Source organism: Octopus bimaculoides, chromosome 1 (genome assembly GCF_046866305.1).
Source record: "Octopus bimaculoides isolate indiv1 chromosome 1, ASM4686630v1, whole genome shotgun sequence".
Lineage (NCBI taxonomy): Eukaryota > Metazoa > Mollusca > Cephalopoda > Octopoda > Octopodidae > Octopus > Octopus bimaculoides.
Genome location: NC_142928.1, coordinates 136,361,718 through 136,383,557, shown reverse-complemented (window position 1 = coordinate 136,383,557; position 21,840 = coordinate 136,361,718). Strand labels below are relative to the sequence as shown.

At 35.4% G+C, this 21,840-nt stretch overlaps 1 protein-coding gene and 1 long non-coding RNA gene across 2 annotated transcripts; both read left to right on the top strand.

Moving 5' to 3' along the window:
• Positions 1-3,214: 3,214 nt before the first annotated feature.
• Positions 3,215-5,500, top strand: LOC149137743 (uncharacterized). Its single transcript, XR_016243523.1, has 2 exons — positions 3,215-3,327; positions 5,390-5,500. It is a non-coding gene; the product is annotated as an uncharacterized LOC149137743 (long non-coding RNA).
• Positions 5,501-6,003: 503 nt separating this feature from the next.
• LOC128248835 (uncharacterized) lies at positions 6,004-21,576 on the top strand. The gene is made up of 4 exons (XM_089359136.1): positions 6,004-6,057; positions 7,989-8,053; positions 15,482-15,739; positions 19,311-21,576. The coding sequence occupies exons 2-4, from the start codon at positions 8,038-8,040 to the stop codon at positions 19,328-19,330; spliced, it is 294 nt and encodes a 97-aa protein (XP_089215262.1). The 5' UTR covers positions 6,004-6,057; positions 7,989-8,037; the 3' UTR covers positions 19,331-21,576.
• The last annotated feature ends 264 nt before the right edge of the window (positions 21,577-21,840 follow it).

Sequence of the window (21,840 nt, the reverse complement as noted above, 5' to 3'; positions counted from 1 at the left end):
ACAATTTTGCCAAGTAGTTCAGTATGCAAAAAAACCTTTATCGGTAAAAACATTTATAATTATAAATATATAGGGATCAGCATGAGTTGCTTCACCAACATACTGAAAATAGTTTAGAATTAGTAGTTCTTTGACTGCTATTTCTAAATTTTCAGTATGTTGGTGAAGCAACTCATGCTGATCCCTATATATTTATATATATATATATATATATAAATATGTATGTTTATTCTTAAACAAGAATGGTGTTGATAGTGACTTCAAAGTTTCGACCAGTTAATCCATCAATCAATGATGGCTTAACTAGCTGAAACTTCAAAATCGCTGTCAACAATATTCTTCTTTAAAAATAAATTTGTACTCTACCAAAGTATAGAGTAATCCCTCAGATTAATGTAAAATTTGGTTTTATTACAACTACACATAAAAACAAACATTAACATATGTATATAGACATATGTATATATGAGGGGGGTGGGTGAAAAGTTCCTGGCTTTAAGGGTGTTAGAAAAGGTCTGGTTGGAGGCCCAACCTTCCAGTTTCTTTTACAGAGCTTAGAAAACGGGATTGCTGCAATAAGTGTGTGAATCTGAGAGGGGGAATATGTTGAATAAAATCATAATTAACTGATTTTCCGGTATTTTTTTTCATTCAAAGCCAGTAACTTTTCAGCACCCCCCGTATACACATATATTTATACGCATGTCTATATATATATATATATATATATATATATATATATATATACACACATATACACTCATGAGAGACTGAATGAGAAAAAATGAGAATGAGAAAGAGAGAGAGAGAGAATGAAAAGACCTGGTCTAATCTACAGTAATGTAACATTTGTGTTAAATAGAAGAAAAAAGACATCCATATGCATGTTAATGAAAAGGTAGAGGTTGGTGAATGTTAGTTCTATAGTTGTAATTATTATTATTATTGTTTGACCCTCTCCTCCCCCCATCAAACCTTAGGTCATCCGTCAAAAGAAGATGATGTTGTGCAAGAAGTGAGATATTATTCTGAAAGATAAATGAATTGAGCTTTCTCAGGTATATGATGGTATCTTGGGAATTGGATGTTAGGCATGGATTGTGAAAGAGGAGACTTAAGTGGAATGGAAAAATGATGTGAAGAAATCTTCTGAGAATCTAACAGATGGTAAACATGATTGTGGTAAGAATGAGATTAATTGAGAATGCATTTATTTGAATAGGGAAAAATGGTACAGGCGTGGTTCTGTGGTAATAAGTTTGCTTCCCAACCAAATGTTTTTGGTTCCACTGTGTGGCACCTTGAGCAAGTGTCTGGGCCCACCAAAGTCTTGTGAGTGGATTTGGTAGATGAAAACTGAAAGAAACTTTTTGTATATGTGTGCGTATGTTTCTCTGCATATGTGATTTCCTCTGTGTGTAAGTATGTTTGTGTATGTTACTGTCTCCTTGCTTTGGCATTATATGACAGTTGTAAACGAGTGTCACTGTTATGCAAGCAGTATTCTTTGTTTCTAATCTATTGTGAAAACATTGCTGCTGCTGATGGTGTGTGTGTGTGTATATATTGTACCCTCTTATTCTTCTCTTGTTTATAACTTTCTTCCACATTACATCTCACACCCTTACCCCTACATACATTTGTATTCCCCCTTCACATTCCTTTCACTTTTCCTTTTACCTCACACTCATGTTCACTCCCACCTCCTTTCCTTGTACACATACATAGACACAAACCCCAAAAAACTACTCCCTCTCTTATGCTCATCTCAATGCACATGCTCACTTACCCTTTCCTACCTTTTTGTCCCTTCCCTATAGAACTGCATTTCCATCTGGCCCTTAGCCCCACATGCTTTTTTTGTCTTCTTTTCTCATCAACTTTTCCTCATCCACACTCCTTTATTTTTCTGTTATGCTCTTTTCCTGATGAAGGCCCAGTGTCCCAAAATTTTAAAACTGTTTTCTGTACTTTTTAAGCATTTCTCTTTTTTGTTTTGTTTTTGTTCATTGTCTTTACAATATATATTCTCCCTCATGTAACCTCATCAGAAATTACTATAGATCCATGTTGGTCAATTAATTCTGATTGGTTAATGTATAAAAGAATGTAAGGGCTGATGATTAATTTACTGTTAACAATAAACAATTAACTTACCGATCTCCATTTTCCTATTCTTTTATATGAATATAAACTATATATTTATATATATATACCTATTATTTTAAGGAAATTAATTCACCCCAAAATACTAGGTATTGAATGAGTATTTCCTTGGAGGAAACCATCTCTTCATGAAGTCAACACATCTAATCAAAGTATACACACACACACACACACACACACAAGTTCAGGGTCACACACGATTTTAAAATTAACCCTCCTCCTACATCTCCTATCCAATCCTGTCCTCATCCTGTTCTGCTTATCCCATTCCACAGGTATATATATATATATATATATATATCTCACAATGTGGTTGTCTATTTTGCCCTCAGTTCAAGGGGTATAACTTCAATAAACTAAATTTTTTGTCCTTAGCTTTTGAACTGAAATATCACAAACAGCTATAAGAAGCTTCAAACCGAATGTGACTCTTTCAGGTCTCCAGTGGCAAAGAGCCCACGCCTTATCATTCCTTTCCTCAGACTTTTCTGATAGTTGATGGAGTTTTTCTCAACACCTGGTATGAAATTGATTGGCTAATATGAAACTATAATATAGTATAAAAAGTTTTGAATGGTACAACAGTGCACTATAATACAAAAAAATGGACTATGTACCTGTTGCAATTTGGTTATCTGTGGCCTAGTGGTTAAGGTAGCGAACTCGCGTTCATAGGATCGCGGTTTCGATTCCCAGACAGGGCGTTGTGTGTGTTTATTGAGCGAAAACACCTAAAGCTCCACGAGGCTCCGGCAGGGGATGGTGGCGAATGCTGCTGTACTCTTTCACCACAACTTTCTCTCACTCTTACTTCCTGTTTCTGTTGTGCCTGTAATTCAAAGGGTCAGCCTTGTCACACCGTGTCACGCTGAATATCCCCGAGAACTACGTTTCGGGTACACGTGTCTGTGGAGTGCTCAGCCACTTGCACGTTAATTTCACGAGCAGGTTGTTCTGTTAATCGGATCAACTGGAACCCTCGGCGTCGTAAGCGACGGAGTGCCAACAACAACAGTTTGGTTATCTATAATCCGATGATATTTCGGAATTACAATTCCTTCTTCAGATATTCTTAGATGGAGTCTCTCCATCTAAGAATGTCTGAAGAAGGAATTGTAATTCCGAAATATCATCGGACTATAGATAACCAAATTACAACAGGTATATAGTCCATTTTTTGTATTATAGTGCATTGTTGTACCATTCAAAACTTTTTATTCTTTACAAACAATACACAATGCTTCAAGCAAACTACAATACTCTCCTATAATATAGTATTTTATTGTGACTAGGGAGAGACATTCTCATTTAGTGCCTTATTAATTTAGCACGCTCACCGAGCTACATTCATTTATTTTTACTAAAATTTTGTTCACTATTGAAAAGGTTGTAAGTCGCAATGAAAATTTTAGTAAAATAAATAAATGAGTGGAAATAGGTGAGTGTATTAAATTAATAAGGCACTAAAAGAGAACGACTCTCCCCAGACACAAAATATGCTTCAACACACGAATTCACATAAAGAATCTTGCAAACCAAATACAAAAACGAAATATAATATAGTATTTTATTAAAAATAGTATATCCATTCTTTCAATTTAATATAGAAGTTTTTTTTTTTGACACATGGGTTTGTGGACAACTGTGTGTGTGATTATTCAGTTTTATTTCAAGATTTCTTGCCAGTAGTGAAAGAGTCAGTTTGTAGCCTAGATCCAAGGCTCCTTTATTGGAATTTCAAAAACATCAACAGGTTATTTGTGTGTGTATATGTACAGTATTTGGAGTCAGTGCATGTGTAGATTTGTATGGTTTGTTTTATGTATGTAGTTTCATGCATAGGAACGGCTGAAACAAGTGAAACAGCATGTTTTATCACATAATTCAGTGGTTTTCAAACTGTGGTCCGCAAGGACAAGACAGGGGGTCCGTGAACAGCAAATACTTTTTATGGGCAATTTGATTTCATATATGGTTTTTAATCGAAATCTTTTAATTGACAATAAACCTATTTGTTAAATACTGTTAAATAAACAAATGTAAAAATGTTATTTTAAGCAAATATTTATGAATAAATTTCATAAGCGTTTATAAGGGGGTCCTTAAGGTAAAGCCTGAAATATAAAGGGGTCCGCAGGTCAAAAAGTTTGAAAACCCCTGACATAATTAAAGAAAGAAAAACAACTTGAGATTTGGCTGTTATTTCGCGCGTCTAACTAAAAATGAGTGGAGCTTATGGATTACTTCCTCACCCGTTCATTTTCAGTGAGCTCTAGAGATTGTTGCGACACGCACCCCTTTTTTGCTGGGTGGCAAGGGGTGTGTGGATCAATTTTGGAAGTATGTTGAAGTTTTTAGTAGATGTATGATGGAGAATTATTTAATATTGTGTTTGCTTCTTTGAGAATGGTTTACCTTTAAAGTGAAAAAAAAAAAACAAGACTGACATATACAACAGGTATGTAAAACATGCTGTTTCATTTGTTTCAGCCGTTCATTGTTGGTGAGTGGAAGAGATTGTTGCGAACGCGCACCTTTTTTGCTGGGTGGTGAGGGGTGTGTGGATCAAATTTGAAATCAGTTCATATAAAATTTGAAATCAATTAATTTTTTGTTTGCCATATTGTTAATTTCCGTATTTTTCCACGTAGATTGGAAAAAAAAAAAAATTCGGAAAAAGTTAAAAATCGAAAACATTGGGGGGTGGGGGAATTAAAAATTTTGAAAATGTGACTTTTTGCAAGTCTGAAATCTCAGTCATCGAAAGCCTAGGAATCCGCTGAGAAAAAAAAAAATTCCAAAATCTCAGTTTGTGTGTGGTAGGGGAGGGTAACGCATCCAAAATTTCATTAAAAATGCCCATTTTTTTTTTCTAAAGTTAAGAAGGAACAAAACTGATCTGTGTGAATTTTCTGAAACTCCTCTCCCCACTTCTGGAAATTTTTTCATAACAAATCCTAATATAATCGGAATCTATACCACCCTAAGCGTAAAGAAAACTATGGGGTTTGTTCAAGGGGGTTTTGTCCGGATCCCATAAACTAATTGTGACTTTTTTTTCTGTGACTTTATTTCCAGCCACCATAAATTAATTGACTTATATTCCTAGCCAAAATTGTGACTTTATTACTGTAACATTTTTTTTTACTGTGAGTTTATTACCGGTCACATGTATGCTTTATAATTATTGAATAACGGTCATATTTCCTGATTTTTCCCACAGGGGCAAAAGTAAACTCCCAACTTTGTTGTTGGCACTCCGTCGCTTACAACGTCGAGGGTTCCAGTTGATCCGATCGTGAAATTAACGTGCAAGTGGCTGAGCACTCCACAGACACGTGTACTCTTAACGTAGTTCTCTGGGATATTCAGCGTGACACATTATGACAAGGCTGACCCTTTGAATTAAAGGCACAACTCACCCATCACGTAAAAGGTAACATATATTAATAATGACTTCTAATAAGAGCTCCGGGCCTGAAATTTTGGAGGAGCCAATAAATCGATATCGACACACTCCAGTATTTAACGGGTACAATGTTTTAGTGATGCCAAAAGGACGAAAGGCAAAGCTGACCTCAGTAGGATTTGAACTCAGAATGTAAAGAGCCGAAACGAATACTGCTAAGCGTTTTGTCAAATTCTCTGATGATTCTGTCAATCCTCCGCCCTAAATGTGTTTGATAACAAGCGGCTACAAGACCTTTGAATATAGCCCCATATTACTTTGAAAAGTTTTGAGCACTTTGTAATCGTACGTGCTGTTTTTACTTAAAATTTTATTTTTCGGAAATGTGTCAATTTATTTCCCTTAGTTCAACTTTGCTTTTTTATTTTGTTACATCACTTTCGTTTTCACACCCGGAAGACGTTTAAGAAAGTTCTGCTCATGTAAGTATTCAGCGAGATTACACTAAAAGCTAAAAGAAAAAATTAGGTAGAACATTCTACGTATTTAGAGCTATGTAGGGCTCATACTATCTAATGTCTACTTTTTGTATTTAAGCCAAGAGTGTGATTTGAATGACGTTTAAAGGTCGAACAGCTACGTCGAAGTCCCTTCAGCGATTTCTCGATGAAGCGTCGGAAAATAATTGGCACTTACCGTAGTAAAATGCTTTAAAAAATTCTTCGTTAATAATTTAATTTTCTTCAGACAATTCATTAGAAGCATTTCAGAAGTAATTTCTTTATATTAAAAATAGTGATTCCGTCGAAACTAGTTAATTGCGCGCACGTTGATTTTATGTTATGCTTAGCTTTGTATATGTGTTAAGTTAATAGTTCCGTGTGTTGTTATAGTTTGTGATAAGTTACAGTTTCTGGCTTTAAGTTTGTATGTAACACGGTAACCACTGTGAAGGTAATAAAGTTAGCAGAATTAATAGTTAAAATATAAAAGGCTACAATGATGTGGAGGGCACACGTAATACGGACGAATACTGATGCAATACTTCTGTCAAAACTTTAATAAAAATGTACGTTTTTTTACTTTCGCCAATTTGCGTACTAAATTACGAGTTTGTGTGTTTAGTTATGTATAGTGTGTCTGGGCGGAGTCTGCGAGCATGCAAGGCACCTTGGTCATCCATTGTATCCCTAGCCGTCTTGAATTGGTCTTGTCACTGGATAGACGATGGAATGTGGTTGACGGTGCGCATCTCCACTTAAAATATACACACACATATGTTTGTATGTTTGTTTACATATATAGTATATGTTTATACATAAGGCATTCCTACAGATGCGTGCCCCAGCAACTTTGTTTCCTTTTCCTCATAACTTCCAGAAAAATGGATATTTTAAAATGAAATTTTTTACAAATATGCTTCAGATGGTGTAGATTCTGATTATATCGGAGTATGTGGTTAAACAATTTTTCCAAGGGTGGAGTGAGGAGTCGGAATATTCACACAAGACGACTTTCTTTACTCATAACTTCCAGAAAAACAATTAATTTTAAATGAAATTTTCTATAAATATCTTTCAGAGTGTATAAATTACTATTATATCAAAATTTGATGTGAAAAGTGAAATAGTGAGCACAGACACGCTGATTTTTTTTGTTTGTTCGATTGCTTCGTCGTTTTAGTAAAGATTTTTATTAAATGAAACCGGATTCGTTCAGAATCTGAACTGTGTGGCTCTACTTGGCAAAAATGAATTTCGTTTTCATAATTAACGTACATAACTACATCAATGCACCAAATTTGAAATCAATCGGAATAAAATTGAAAGAACTGAAAAGTAAAAACCAAATAGACAAGATCCATTTTCTTTAATTCTTTTACTTGTTTCAGTCTCTGGAATGTGGCCATACTGGGGGCATTGCCTTGAAAGATTTACTTGATCAAATTGACTCAACTACCTATTTTTTAAGAATTGTACTCAATCTATCGTCTTATTTTTGGCAAACCGCTAAGTTACAGGTATGCAAATATACCATCAGCGGTTACTGAATAGTGACACATACACACACACACGTTTCTGTCTACTTAAACTTACTCACAATGATTTCGTTAGCACAGGACCAGGCAAGACTTCCTTTTTTTTTTTCAAAATATGCAGAAAAATACGGAGATTATGATTCTGAAAAAAATTTCGAAAAATGTTTGTAAAATTTTTTTTTTTTCACAAATTTTTGGAAAAGGGATGTTAAAATGATGGTGATGCTGGTGGTGGTGGCAGTGGTGATGATGATGAGTTGGAGATGGTGGTAGAATGTTTTTCTTAGTGAAGTGAATGGTGATACAGTGAGGAGAATAGTGACAATGATCAAGATTTTATTTTGTAGATTTGAATTAAATCAATATCTTATGCAGAGAAGTGGAAAATATTGAAAGCGTAAAACCACTAATAGAAATATTCAAAATGGCAATTCCATGGGGTAAGTACAGATTTATTTGTTTTCATATATTATTGAAGTAGTATGTTGGCTTTATAGTTTACGTGGAGACTTTTGCCACTTATACAAGATGGTACTGGAAAGCTCCTGGCTTTAAGGGTATTGCGAAAGGCCTGGTTGGATGCCCAACCTTCCAAGTTTTTTATGGAGCTTAGAAAATCTGAAGGATTGCTGCAATATTGTGTGAATCTGAGAGGGGAATATGTTGAATAAAATATTAATTAACTGATCCTCCTGTATTTTCTTTTACCCAAAGTCAGGAACTTATCAGCACCCCCTCATATGTGTGTGTATATGTATAGTGTGCTGATAAGTTCCTGACTTTGGGTAAAAGAATGTATGTATGTGTATATATATATATATATATATATATATATATATATATATATATACATACATACATACATACACAAGGGGGCTGGAAAGTTCCTGGATTTAAGGGTGTCATGAAAGACCTGGTTGGAGGCCCAACCTTCCAAGTTCTTTTACAGGATTTAGAAAAACTGAAAGATTACTGCAATAAGTGTGTGACTCCGAGAGGGGAATACATTGAAGAAAATCATAATTAACTGATCCTCCTGTTAATTTTCTTTTACCCTAAACCTGGAACTTTTCAGCACCCCCTTGTATTATGGGAGATTGGTTGTGAGGAGTACTGTGCACCCTCACCCAATATACTGTGGTGGTCGCAGCAATTGTGGTTGCCTTTGTAGTCGTCGTCATTGTCGTCATCAATGAGCATCCAGTTGTTGGATCAAATGAGTTACTTGCTTCTGAAGTAAAGTGTGTGTGTCTGAGTATTCCGTAGACATGGGCACCCTTAACAAATTTCAGGCAGAGTCAGTATGACACAATATGTGTGAAAGCTGGATCATTTGAATTAGCACTTTGTGACTGAAGTTCCAAAAGCATAATGTGCATACACACTATGTATGCACATTGCTGATGTTATGGAAGCATAATGCCTATGCACACAGCTGGGTCCTTCAACAATATCCCTATTAAGTCTGCAACTGCTGCTGCTTTATCCTTGATTCTTATTCTTTCCTCTTTCTCCTTCCCCTCCACCCATTTAAACAAGTCCCTTTTCTAGTCCATCCAGTAGATCTCTCTACAGCAGTGTTTCTCAACCTTTTTACCCTTGCGTAACCCTTAAAGTAAATTACATGTCTGAAGGATCCCCTGCCCCAAAATATATTATGTGCCATATCTTTCTCATACTTTTTCATCATAGTTCACATGGTAAATATATATATATATATATATATATATATATATATATTTTTTTTTTGATAACATAATAGGTTAGATAGGATGGTGTCTATATTACAATGTTACAATAACCAATAATATGTTGTGCATGTATAGTAATATTGCAATCATGAAATTAACATTAGTTTATCTCACTCTTTCTTGTGGAACTCCCAGGAACCTTTTGCAGAACCCTAGTGTTTCGGGGAACTCCGGTTGAGAAACACTGCTCAATATATGGATAAAACCTGAAGTTATAGAAAATAACACCTGCCAAAAATACTACGCAATAGGATTGAACACAGGTCCTTGTGGTTGCAAAGTGAATAAGTCACAGTTAAAACGAAAGTTAATCTACTGGAAAGACAGACTTCATCCATCATTTTTGAGTTATATTGCACCCCAATGTCTTTCATCTTAACCACTATGGTGTCAGAATTGGTTACTGTTTACACACTCTCAGTTAAGCTGTATATATACCCTTAGTTAGACTGTATACACACCAGATTGTGTTAACTATAGATCGTATACAATCAACTGTATACACACCCTCAGTTAACTATAGATTGTATACATTCAACTGTATACACACCCTCAGTTAACTGTTGATTGTATACAATCAACTGTATACACACCCTCAGTTAACTATAGATTGTATTGAATCAACTGTATACACACCCTCAGTTAACTATAGATTGTATACAATCAACTGTATACACACCCTCAGTTAACTATAGATTATATACAATCAACTGTATACACACCCTCAGTTAACTATAGATTGTATATAATCAACTGTATATACACCCTCAGTTAACTATAGATTGTATGCAATCAATTGTATACACACCCTCAATTAACTATAGATTGTATTGAATCAACTGTATACACACCCTCAGTTAACTATAGATTGTATACAATCAACTGTATACACACCCTCAGTTAATTATAGATTGTATTGAATCAACTGTATACACACCTTCAGTTAACTGTAGATTGTATACAATCAACTGTATACACACCCTCAGTTAACTATAGATTGTATTGAATCAACTGTATACACACCCTCAGTTAACTATAGATTGTATACAATCAACTGTATATACACCCTCAGTTAACTATAGATTGTATACAATCAACTGTATACACACCCTCAGTTAACTGTAGATTGTATACAATCAATTGTATACTCACACTCAATTAACTGTAGATTGTATACAATCAACTGTATGCACACCCTCAGTTAACTATAGATTGTATACAATCAACTGTATACACACCCTCAATTAACTATAGACTGTATACAATCAATTGTATACACACCCTCAATTAACTATAGATTGTATTGAATCAACTGTATACACACCCTCAGTTAACTATAGATTGTATACGATCAACTGTATACACACCTTCAGTTAACTATAGATTGTATTGAATCAACTGTATACACACCCTCAGTTAACTATAGATTGTATACAATCAACTGTATATACACCCTCAGTTAACTATAGATTGTATACAATCAACTGTATACACACCCTCAGTTAACTGTAGATTGTATACAATCAATTGTATACTCACACTCAATTAACTGTAGATTGTATACAATCAACTGTATGCACACCCTCAGTTAACTATAGATTGTATTGAATCAACTGTATACACACCCTCAGTTAACTGTAGATTGTATATAATCAACTGTATACACACCCTCAGTTAACTATAGATTGTATTGAATCAACTGTATACACACCCTCAGTTAACTATAGATTATATACAATGAACTGTATACACACCCTCAGTTAACTATAGATTGTATACAATGAACTGTATACACACCCTCAGTTAACTTTGAATCAATTGTATACACACCCTCAATTAACTATAGATTTTATTGAATCAACTGTATACACGCCATCAGTTAACTATAGATTGTATACAATCAACTGTATACACACCCTCAGTTAACTATAGATTGTATTGAATCAACTGTATACACACCCTCAGTTAACTATAGATTGTATTGAATCAACTGTATACACACCCTCAGTTAACTGTAGATTGTATACAATCAATTGTATACACACCCTCAGTTAACTATAGATTGTATACAATCAACTGTATATACACCCTCAGTTAACTATAGATTGTATTGAATCAACTGTATACACACCCTCAGTTAACTGTAGATTGTATACAATCAACTGTATACACACCCTTAGTTAACTATAGATTGTATACAATCAACTGTATACACACCCTCAGTTAACTATAGATTGTATTGAATCAACTGTATGCACACACTCAGTTAACTGTAGATTGTATACAATCAACTGTATACGCACCCTCAGTTAACTATAGATTGTATTGAATCAACTGTATACATACCCTCAGTTAACTATAGATTGTATTGAATCAACTGTATACACACCCTCAGTTAACTATAGATTGTATTGAATCAACTGTATGAACACACTCAGTTAACTGTAGATTGTATACTATCAACTGTATACGCACCCTCAATTAACTGTACTTTCAGTTAAACTCTGTATCACCCTCACTTGTCTATATACACACTCACTTAACTGTATATTGCTCTGAGTTAACTTTATAATCACACTTGGTTAATAGTGTACACATTCTCCGTTAACTACCACTCTATGTTAAACAATATACTACCCTCACTTAAACTATATACACACTCATTTAACTTTACACTACTCCCAATTAACTACTGCTCACTGACCTCAGTTAACTGAATAGTATTTTCAGTTAATGACATACTAATCTCAGTTAATTGAACACTAGCCTTAGTTAAATAAAAACTATTCTCAGTTAACTGTGCATTAGAGAGAGAGAGAGGAGAGGAGCAAAGGGAAGTATATCCAGTTATGAAACAAATTCTTTTGTAATGTATATTGATATATTCACAGGTAGATCTCATCAACAAAGAACAAATTTTACACAATTTACTTAGGAGATATTGAAGAGACATGGTCGCTATTTCTGTGTGTTGTTGAAAAGCAACACAATTGATATATTGAGTAACAGATATGTTGCAGTTTTCTCTGCAAAGCTTCCATTAGAAATGTTTCCTAGACTGTCATCAATTTACTCTGAGGGGGTAAATTTCAAACATTCATAGGGTAAATTTGCTGATTCTGAATTTATACTCTCTTTTACTCTTTTACATGTTTCAGTCATTTGACTGTGGCCATGCTGGAGCACCACCTTTAGTTGAGCAAATCGACCCCAGGACTTATTCTTTGGAAGCCTAGTACTTATTTTATCGGTCTCTTTTGCCGAACCGCTAAGTTACAGGGGACGTAAACACACTAGCATTGGTTGTCAAGCGATGTTGGGGGGACAAATACAGACACACAAACATATACACACACATACATATATACGACGGGCTTCTTTCAGTTTCCGTCTACCAAATCCATTCACAAGGCTTTGGTCAGCCCGAGGCTATAGTAGAAGACACTTGCCCAAGGTGCCACGCAGTGGGACTGAACCCGGAACCATGTGGTTGGTAAGCAAACTACTTACCACACAGCCATTTCTACGCCTAGATATTATTTTATTTTATATATTATTTTACATATTATTTTATTTTATTTTTTTTGCAATTATAATTTTTAAAAATTTGATGCTGAAAAAAATATTTGAATTAGGCCCATTTTATTGGATTGACAGATCAATTTGTTTATTTTTGTCTACTTGACACATCATTGTTATATGAGGGTGAGCTGAAAAGTTTATAGTTTGACTATGAAGAAGTGATGCTAGAGCTGTGAAATCTTGTATGTATCAAATTCAACTCTTCTTATTATTAATAACTGCATTATTGTTTTCTTTCCAAGTAAACAGACATCTGACTGTTGAGAGAAGACTTCAAAAGTAAATAGTAGTGACTTCTCTTGAAAATGTGGAGGCGCAATGGCCCAGTGGTTAGGGCAGCGGACTTGCGATCATAGGATCGCGGTTTCGATTCCCAGACGTTGTCAGTATTTATTGAGCGAAAACACCTAAAGCTCCTCGAGGCTCCGGCAGGGGATGGTGGCAAACCCTGCTGTACTCTTCCACCACAACTTTCTCTCACTCTTACTTCCTGTTTCTGTTGTGCCTGTAATTCAAAGGGTCAGCCTTGTCACACCGTGTCATGCTGAATATCCCCGAGAACTATGTTAAAGGTACACGTGTCTGTGGAGTGCTCAGCCACTTGCACGTTAATTTCACAAGCAGGCTGTTCCGTTGATCGGATGAACTGGAACCCTCGACGTCGTAAGTGACAGAGTGCCAACAACAACTCTTGAAAATAGACAAAATTTGGGATCTTGGTGTTGTACCTGCAGAAAAAGGGTTTAACCTCAAAGGATATTGATGCTGACATGGTTGCTACATTAGGGAATGATGCTCCAGCTTTATCAACAGTGCAAAAGTGGGCAGCTGAATTTAGGAGGGGAAGAGAGAGTCTTGAAGGTGTCCTAGGGTCTGTATGTCCTGCAATTACCACCACTGTTGAAAACATTGATCATGTTCACCCCATGGGGATGTCTGACTAGAAATCAAATAGCCAATACTATTGAGAATGGAGAATATTCTGCACAATGGACTTGGCATAATGAAGGTCTTTTTCCTTGGTGGGTGCCATGTTTTCTGATACTTGATCAAAAGTGCACTAGGCTGATCAAATCACATGAAAATCTGACGTTGTTTGAGGCAGATCCAGCTGGTTTCCTTGAACATTTTCTAACCCAGAATGGGTGTTGGCTTCATCACTTTGAGCCAGAGACAAAGAGACAATCCATGCAATGTAAACACCCCTCCTAACCTGCTCCAAAGATAGCCAAGCTTGTTTCATCTGTAGTTTCATCATGGCCTGTTTTTTGGGATGCAAAAAGCATTGTGTTTACTGACGATCTTCAAAAGAGCCACACTTCCAATGGAGAATATGCCAGCTTACTGGAGTAGTTATGAAAGGCTATCAAGACCAAACACTCAGGAAAACTGATGAAAGGGGTCTTGTTTCATCAGGATAGTGTTCCAGCACACAAGTCCTTCATATCAATGGCTGCTGTGCATGACTGTAGCTTTGAACTGGTTGATCATCCTCTCTCTTCTCCTGATTTGGCTCCATATGTCTATCATCTGTTCTCTCAAATGAAAAAAACACTTGGCTGGAAACCTGTATCACAGTGATGATGACATCATATCTGCTGTTGATGACATCATATCTGCTGTTGATGACTTTTTTAATAAACAGGATGAAAGCTTCTTCACCAAAGGGATCCAAGCACTGCAATACTGATGAAAGAAGTGTGTGGACTGCAAGAGGGACTAAGTTGAAAAATAAACCTCATTTGGTCACATTTCATGAGAGTATCTTGGTCAGCATATGAACTTTTCAGCCGACCCTTGTATGTCTTAAAAGAGGTAAAATTTGTTCAAATTTCAAAAGTGATAAAGAAAAGAGACAGAGCTATGATAAATAAAACACTATGATTAAAATATTTTTCATGTTAATTCAAATAGCATTGGATGTGATTAAAATAAATGGAAAAACAAAATGAATGAATTAATCTGACAACTGCACCGCTTAGGATGTTGGACTCATGATTATAAGGTGGTGAATTTGATTCTTGGACCAGGAAGTCCTTGAGTAAGATGCTTCATTTCATGTCATTCCAGTTTAATCAGCTGAAAAAAGAGTACCAGCCTAGTGCTGTTACAGACACCTCTCTTCCTTCAATTGTCATATCCCCAATGTTGCATTGGGTTATGTTTGGGCAAGCTGAGAATAGGTGTTTTATGTCTGCTTGTAATTATATAGGAACCTAGGACAACTGGAAAAAGCATGGTACATGCCTCCAGGAAATATTCACTTGTGAGTGATAGTTATACATTTTCTTTTGATGGTAGTGGAAGTGGTACAGACAGCAGTGAACTAAATTAGTTTCTCTATAATAGAAAACTATACTTTATAGGTTCATCTCTTGTGGATTTACCTTGTATTTGATCAGAACATAAGCTAGATTCATGGTAATGGTATTCAATATGAAAATAAAGATTAACATACTTACATTGTGTACTCATTTATTCATACAGTAATTCTACATAGACATTCATTTCTAATATTGTGTTTCTTTTATATAGGTCTGAATAGAACATATATGACCTATTTCTTCAGCAGTGAAACTGCAGGAAACTTTAGCATGGCAGAATTGAGATGTTTTGGACACAGTTTGTCAAAAAACTACAATATACATAATATGGAGATATTTATGAGAACTTTGATGGCCTGGATAGATTGTAAAATATCAGAAAAAGTCGACGAATCAGCTATACATGATGACTTAATAGAAGCTTTGAAAGCCCAAGGGTTTAATAAGCAAGCTGAGACTCTACAAAGTGGTAACAAAATTTCATTTCTTTTAAAATCAGTAATAATTAAAATTAGTGAATCTTTTTCTTCCTTGATCATGATCTGGAATTATTTCTTGGGCAGTGACTGAAAAAATACAATTGCAAATAGAAGTAACCAAAGCAGGATTTCCTCTACAGAGCCACTAGAGTGCATAGGTCAGAGATGAGGTAGTTACTCCAGGTTAAGCTGCTACTTCTCCATATTTGGAGGTTACAGCTTTGTTATTATGGACATGTGGTTAAAATGTCTGGAGAAAGAATTGCTTGACTGATTTTACAGATGGGACTAACTGACAGGAAATCTAGAGATAGATTGTAAAGGAGTTGGTTGGTCTTGCCATGACTGATTTTTCTTGGGGATCCAGCTGAATCCTTTGCTGACAGTAGCTTCTTATAAGATCCTCTGTAAGGAATGTCCAAAGATTCTGCTCTCACCACCCTCACAAGAATAAACATAAACAGATGATGAAGATGGCTGGAGAGATTATTTCTTAGTGGTTGGAAGGAAAGGAAACCTTCTCTCTATTAAGGGGCTAGCAAAAAGAAAGGTTATTTAGCAAAGATATCTTACAACTAGGACAGTTATTTTAAGAAGGTATATCCTTCTTGAGAAAATCCTGATACTTTGGCAGGACAGCCAATTGTTGGTATTGATTCAGTGAAGTAATATCATGGAAATATTGATTGCTATTTTTCTAGGAAAATAAACGAGCAGAAATGATGGTGTATCAAACTAAATTCTTTACAATATACAGCTACTTTGTCCTTTTATTTCTTTTTTCCCTTTTTAGTTCAAATCCTATTTTTTATTGACTTCACCTTTCATGGGTTGATAACTCCTAAAAAAAGTGACCTTGTTCTGTTACAAATCTATTTTTTTCTTCACATTTATTCTTGTAACACTGCTTGCATATGAGGGTTTCTTTGTTGAAAAATTTGCATCTTTACTTCTGAGCAGTTTTCCCGTAGGCTTAATATGTCATTCAATTTAACATCACCACCTGGTAAAAGTTGCTTGAGTGGAATCTACTCTAATGCAAGTATTCAGGCCAAGTCTCTGGTTTCGAGGAAATTTCCTCTACTGGTTAAAGAATTATAAAAAAAGAAACAATACCACTCAACCATAAAATTGATGTCAAACCTGTGTATTGTTTGGACAGGCAAACTAGAACATGCAGACTTAACCCTTAAACAGTAGATATCATCAATTGATGTTTCAAAAATTTTACATGGAAATTGAATATTTTATGGCACTTTTTGATAATGAGATTGTAAATTATAGTTTTTGTACTCATTTAAAGTGAAAATATGTATAAAGATTACTCTTAAGAAAAAGAGATACTTTTTGTTTTTTGTCTGTTGGGCACACATACATCATACAATTCTTTCTTACTATTCAAAGTTAAGTGTATTGTTCAGAGGCTACAATACAATGTAAGTAGTTAAATCTGAACTTATGGATACTCCCAACTATGTTAATACTTGCAAAAAAATATATTTTTTGGGGAAAAAAAAAGGATAATCTTTAATTATTGGCTACTCTTTACTTACTTGCTTCAGTCATTTGACTGTAGCCATGCTGGAGCACTGCCTTTAGTCGAGCAAATCAACCCCAGGACTTATTATTTGGAAGCCTAGTACTTATTCTATCGGTCTCTTTTGCCGAACCGCTAATTTACAGGGATGTAAATACACCAGCATCGGTTGTCAAGCGATGTTGGGAGGGACAAACACAGAGACACAAACATATACACGCACATACATACATACATATATACATATATACGATGAGCTTCTTTCAGTTTCCATCTACCAAATCCACTCACAAGGCTTTGGTCAGCCTGAGGCTATAGTAGAAGACACTTGCCCAAGATGCCACACAGTGGGACTGAACCCGGGACCATGTGGTTTGTAAGCAAGCTACTTACTACACAGCCACTCCTACGCCTATGCAAACGTAAATTATTATTGTTTGAATAAGTAAATTATTATTATTTGAATAAGTAACCCTGAGTTTACTATAGTACTGTGTGGTAGCTATTGACAAAGAGAAATGGAACTGAAAAGGAATATTGAAAGCTGCTAAATATAGTAGGAAGGAAGCCCAGTTTGAAATAGATACACAGTGCAAGTCTTGCAATGGTCTTTGTGGCTGAGTAATATACACCACAGTTTCAGAGATATAAGATCACCTGGAGGTTCCACTAAAGGTGAAATTTCAAAAACACCAGGAAGACACTCAGTAGTCATGACCTTGGTGGTCCCAACCCCCTTAGAGTGTCAGGAACTAATGAGCTGAATCACTTGCTTGACAGGAGTTCTCAAAATTTCTCCTGCTGTCTATCTGTCATGTAGTGAGTTTTCACTTACTTTCAAAACCCATGTCTTTTTTTCTGTATTGATATCATATTTGATGAACAAAAACTTCCTTGGTGATAGGTTTGCAACAAACCAGTCACATGTTCACTGCACTTTCTATGGCAAGAGTGATGAAAGCACCTGTGCAACATGTGCAGAGGAAATCTCACATGATGGCACTTTTGTTTATCTCTTTCTGATACCAACTTACCTGTGACTATCCCTCTTGGTTCTCTAATACACATTTCTTGTTTTAAAGTGATTTAATATAAAACTTACCATCAAAATTTTTTTGTTAATTTATGTTCCAAAGACCAGATTAATAATAGTCCTTTCTACTATAGGCACAAAGCCTGAAATTTCAGAGGAGAGGACTAGTCAATTGCATCGACCCCAGTGTTTCATTGGTACTTAATTTTAAAGAATGAAAGGCAAAGTCAGCCTTGGTAAAACTTGAACTCAGAACGTAAAGATGGACGAAATGCCGCTAAGCATTTTGACCAGCATGCTAATGATTCTGCCAGCTCGCCACCTGCAAGACCAGATTAATAACAACAGTTATTTAACTAAATTCTTCATGAAACAAAGGCAATATATTTCAGCATAAATATAATAATGAAAAGGTTAAAAGCATCTGTTGATCAGTTTCCTTGCTAATATACTCCAGCAAGAAGATGGTGAGCTGGCAGAATTGTTAACATGACAGGCAAAATGCTTGCAGAATTTTGCCCATATTTATGTTCTGAGTTCAAATTCTGCTGAGGTTGACTTTGCTATTTATCCTTTCGAGGTCAATAAAATAAGTACTAGTTGAGCACTGGAGTTGATGTAATTGACTTATCACTTCCCTCAAACTGGCAGGCTTTGTGCCAAAATTTGAATCTGATATAAATCATCAAAAAATAGATATATAAATCACATGGGCTTCTGTACAGTTTCCCTTCACCAAATTTCACTCACAAAGCATTGGCTGACATAAGATCATGACAGCCATGAGAATGCAGTCCTGTACAACTAACAGATGTTTCATTTCTTTGCTAAGGCAGCGAACTGCACTGGTATATCCTTCTATACTTTGGCATGACAATCAATAGTTAATGTTGATTCTGTAGAATAATGTGTTGTAGAAATATTCGTTGTTATTTTCCTCTTTGCCATTTAATTTCCCATGGAACTTAAAAACTGTTTTTGTTTATTTCAGCTTATGATTCAGTACATTAATCGTAAATCATCTTTGTCACCGTCATCATGTCCACTTTTTCATGCTTTCATGGATTGGATGGAGTTTATTGAAGCAGATTTTCTACTGCCAGATGTTCTTCTTGTCATCAAAGCATTATTTTCCCTATTCCTTCAGATAATGAAAACAAACAGCTCACTGGCAAAACATGTTTTTGCTGAAGACTATTAGCAAATGACACACTATTTGTATGAATGGTGACTTTTTAATCAGTATGCAAATGTCAAGACAAAGGAACACATACACACACACATCATCATCATCATCATCCAGTTGTAGAAAAAATCTGCCTCAACAAAATTTCATCTGATAGCATAGAAAAGTGAACGTTAAACTAATGTTATATGGCAGACTTCTTAGTTTCCACATGAAATTAGTCAGCCTGCAGCTATATAGTCTGAATGAACCCTAACTCCACTCTCCATAGGTAGGATGGTTTGATAGGAACAGGAAAGTCAGAAGACAATGCCAAGCTCTATTGTCTACTTTAAGAAAAAGTGGAAGTGTATTGGTAGCACAATTAGAAAGGACACACCAAATGCAGTGAAAAGTGCTTTACAGTGGAATCCGGATGGATATAGAAAGAGAGGTAGACCTAAGAACTCGTGGCGTAGATCAACACAAAAGGAACTAGAGAAAGGGGGACATTCATGGCAGAGTATAAGTACAGAAGCGAGAAATTATGCGACATGGAATTCAATTATAAGTGGCCTATACTCCACGTTGGAGGGTTAAAGGTAAGAAAAAAAATTGTCTACTTTGGCATGGTTTCTACAGCTGGATGTTCTTCCTAATGCCAAGCACTTCACTGAGTGGACTGGGTGCCTTTTACATTGCATCTGTACCAGTAAGGTCGCCAAGTAACTTGCAGGACAAGAACCGCATCTGATTGAGTAGCATTGAGGAAGCTGGCTTTGTGCCAGGTTACAAGAGAGTAAAGTATGATAGAGGAACAGAAACTACTAAACTGAAATTATCATTATCCAAATATAAGGATTTGCATCTGAAATTATATGCTTTTGTATGGTTGTTATCACTCTTTCAGCCATATATTTCCTCTATGCGAGACACCTGTGCTTATCCCTCTATCATACTTTTAACACCTGGCATACAGTCACTCATCTCAAATACTTCTTAGTAGTGGGAGCTTTTTCCTCTCTTTCCTTCTCTATTCTTTTCTGTTTGGAAAAAGTTATATGACATCCTCCCTTGTGTTGGAAAACAAAAAAAAACCAAAAAACAAAAACCCAGTACACTCTGTTAAGTGGTTAGCATTAGGAAGGGCATTCAGCTGCAGAAACCATGCTAAAGATGACAGTTGTGGCCTTGTAGATTGCCAGTTCCTTGTCAAACTGTCAAGCATGGAAAGCAGATGTTGCATGATAATGATGATGATGATGGTTGAGCCATTATCATTTTATGTCCGTTTTCACAGATTGGCCAGAGTCTCGGAGATCATCATCTGGTATATACTGCAACACAGTAAACCAGCTGTCTTTGCATATATTTTGATTTTTTTTTTTTTTTTATGGAGTAGAGACAGGATATTGATTAATTTTTACAACTAGGTTTATCTTATCACTTTCCATTTTCCTCCCCTCATTTATTGTTTCTGAACAAAAGCATTCAGTTTGGTGCTGGTGCCATGTAAAAAAAGCACTTCGTCCACTCTGTAAGGTGGTTGGTATTAGGAAGGGCATCCAGCCATAAAAACCATGCCAAAACAGATAGTGAAGCCTGGTGCAGTCTTTTGCTTAGCCAGCTCCTGTCAAACTGTCCAACCCATGCCAGCATAGAAAATGGACATTAAATGATGATGATGATGAAGAAGAAGAACATAAACTCAAAAACATTAAAGATTTCTTCCATTTTCCCTGAGTGTTAAACACCATTTCTTGTTTTTCCACCCCCTATTTGTGAGGTTTCTGTTTTTGAATCTTTGACTTTAACAGTTATTGTTTATCAAATCTATTTGCAAGGCCTTGGTCAGCCCAGGGCCACAATAGAAAACAGACACAAAATAAATTTACATAAAAAAGTTTTTATTGTCATCAATAATATTATTTGTGTTAAATAGCTGATGAAATAACTATACGAAAATGTTTCTGGGATGTAAAAATACAAGTTCCCATGCTATAACAAAATAACACCATTCTCTCTCTCTCTCTCTCAAATTATTGTTTTCTCATTGATTACACAGTTATTCAGTAATAAATTTTCATCTCAATGTTTTTTGTTTTTGTTTTGCTTTCAGCTACATTATAATAATCATTTGTCAGAATCAATAAAAAAAAAATAAATAAAGGCAACAACGATGAAAAAAAAATGAATAAAAAAGAATGCAACTTTTAATTAACAGATAAATGTTACCTTTGTATGTCTTAAAATATCAGGTGTTGGCTTTTACTTGTAAGGTAAATGGGAGAATCTGTAGGTCCTTATATGCCATCTAATTTGTACAGTTTATTTTCATTTTCTTATTGAAATACAA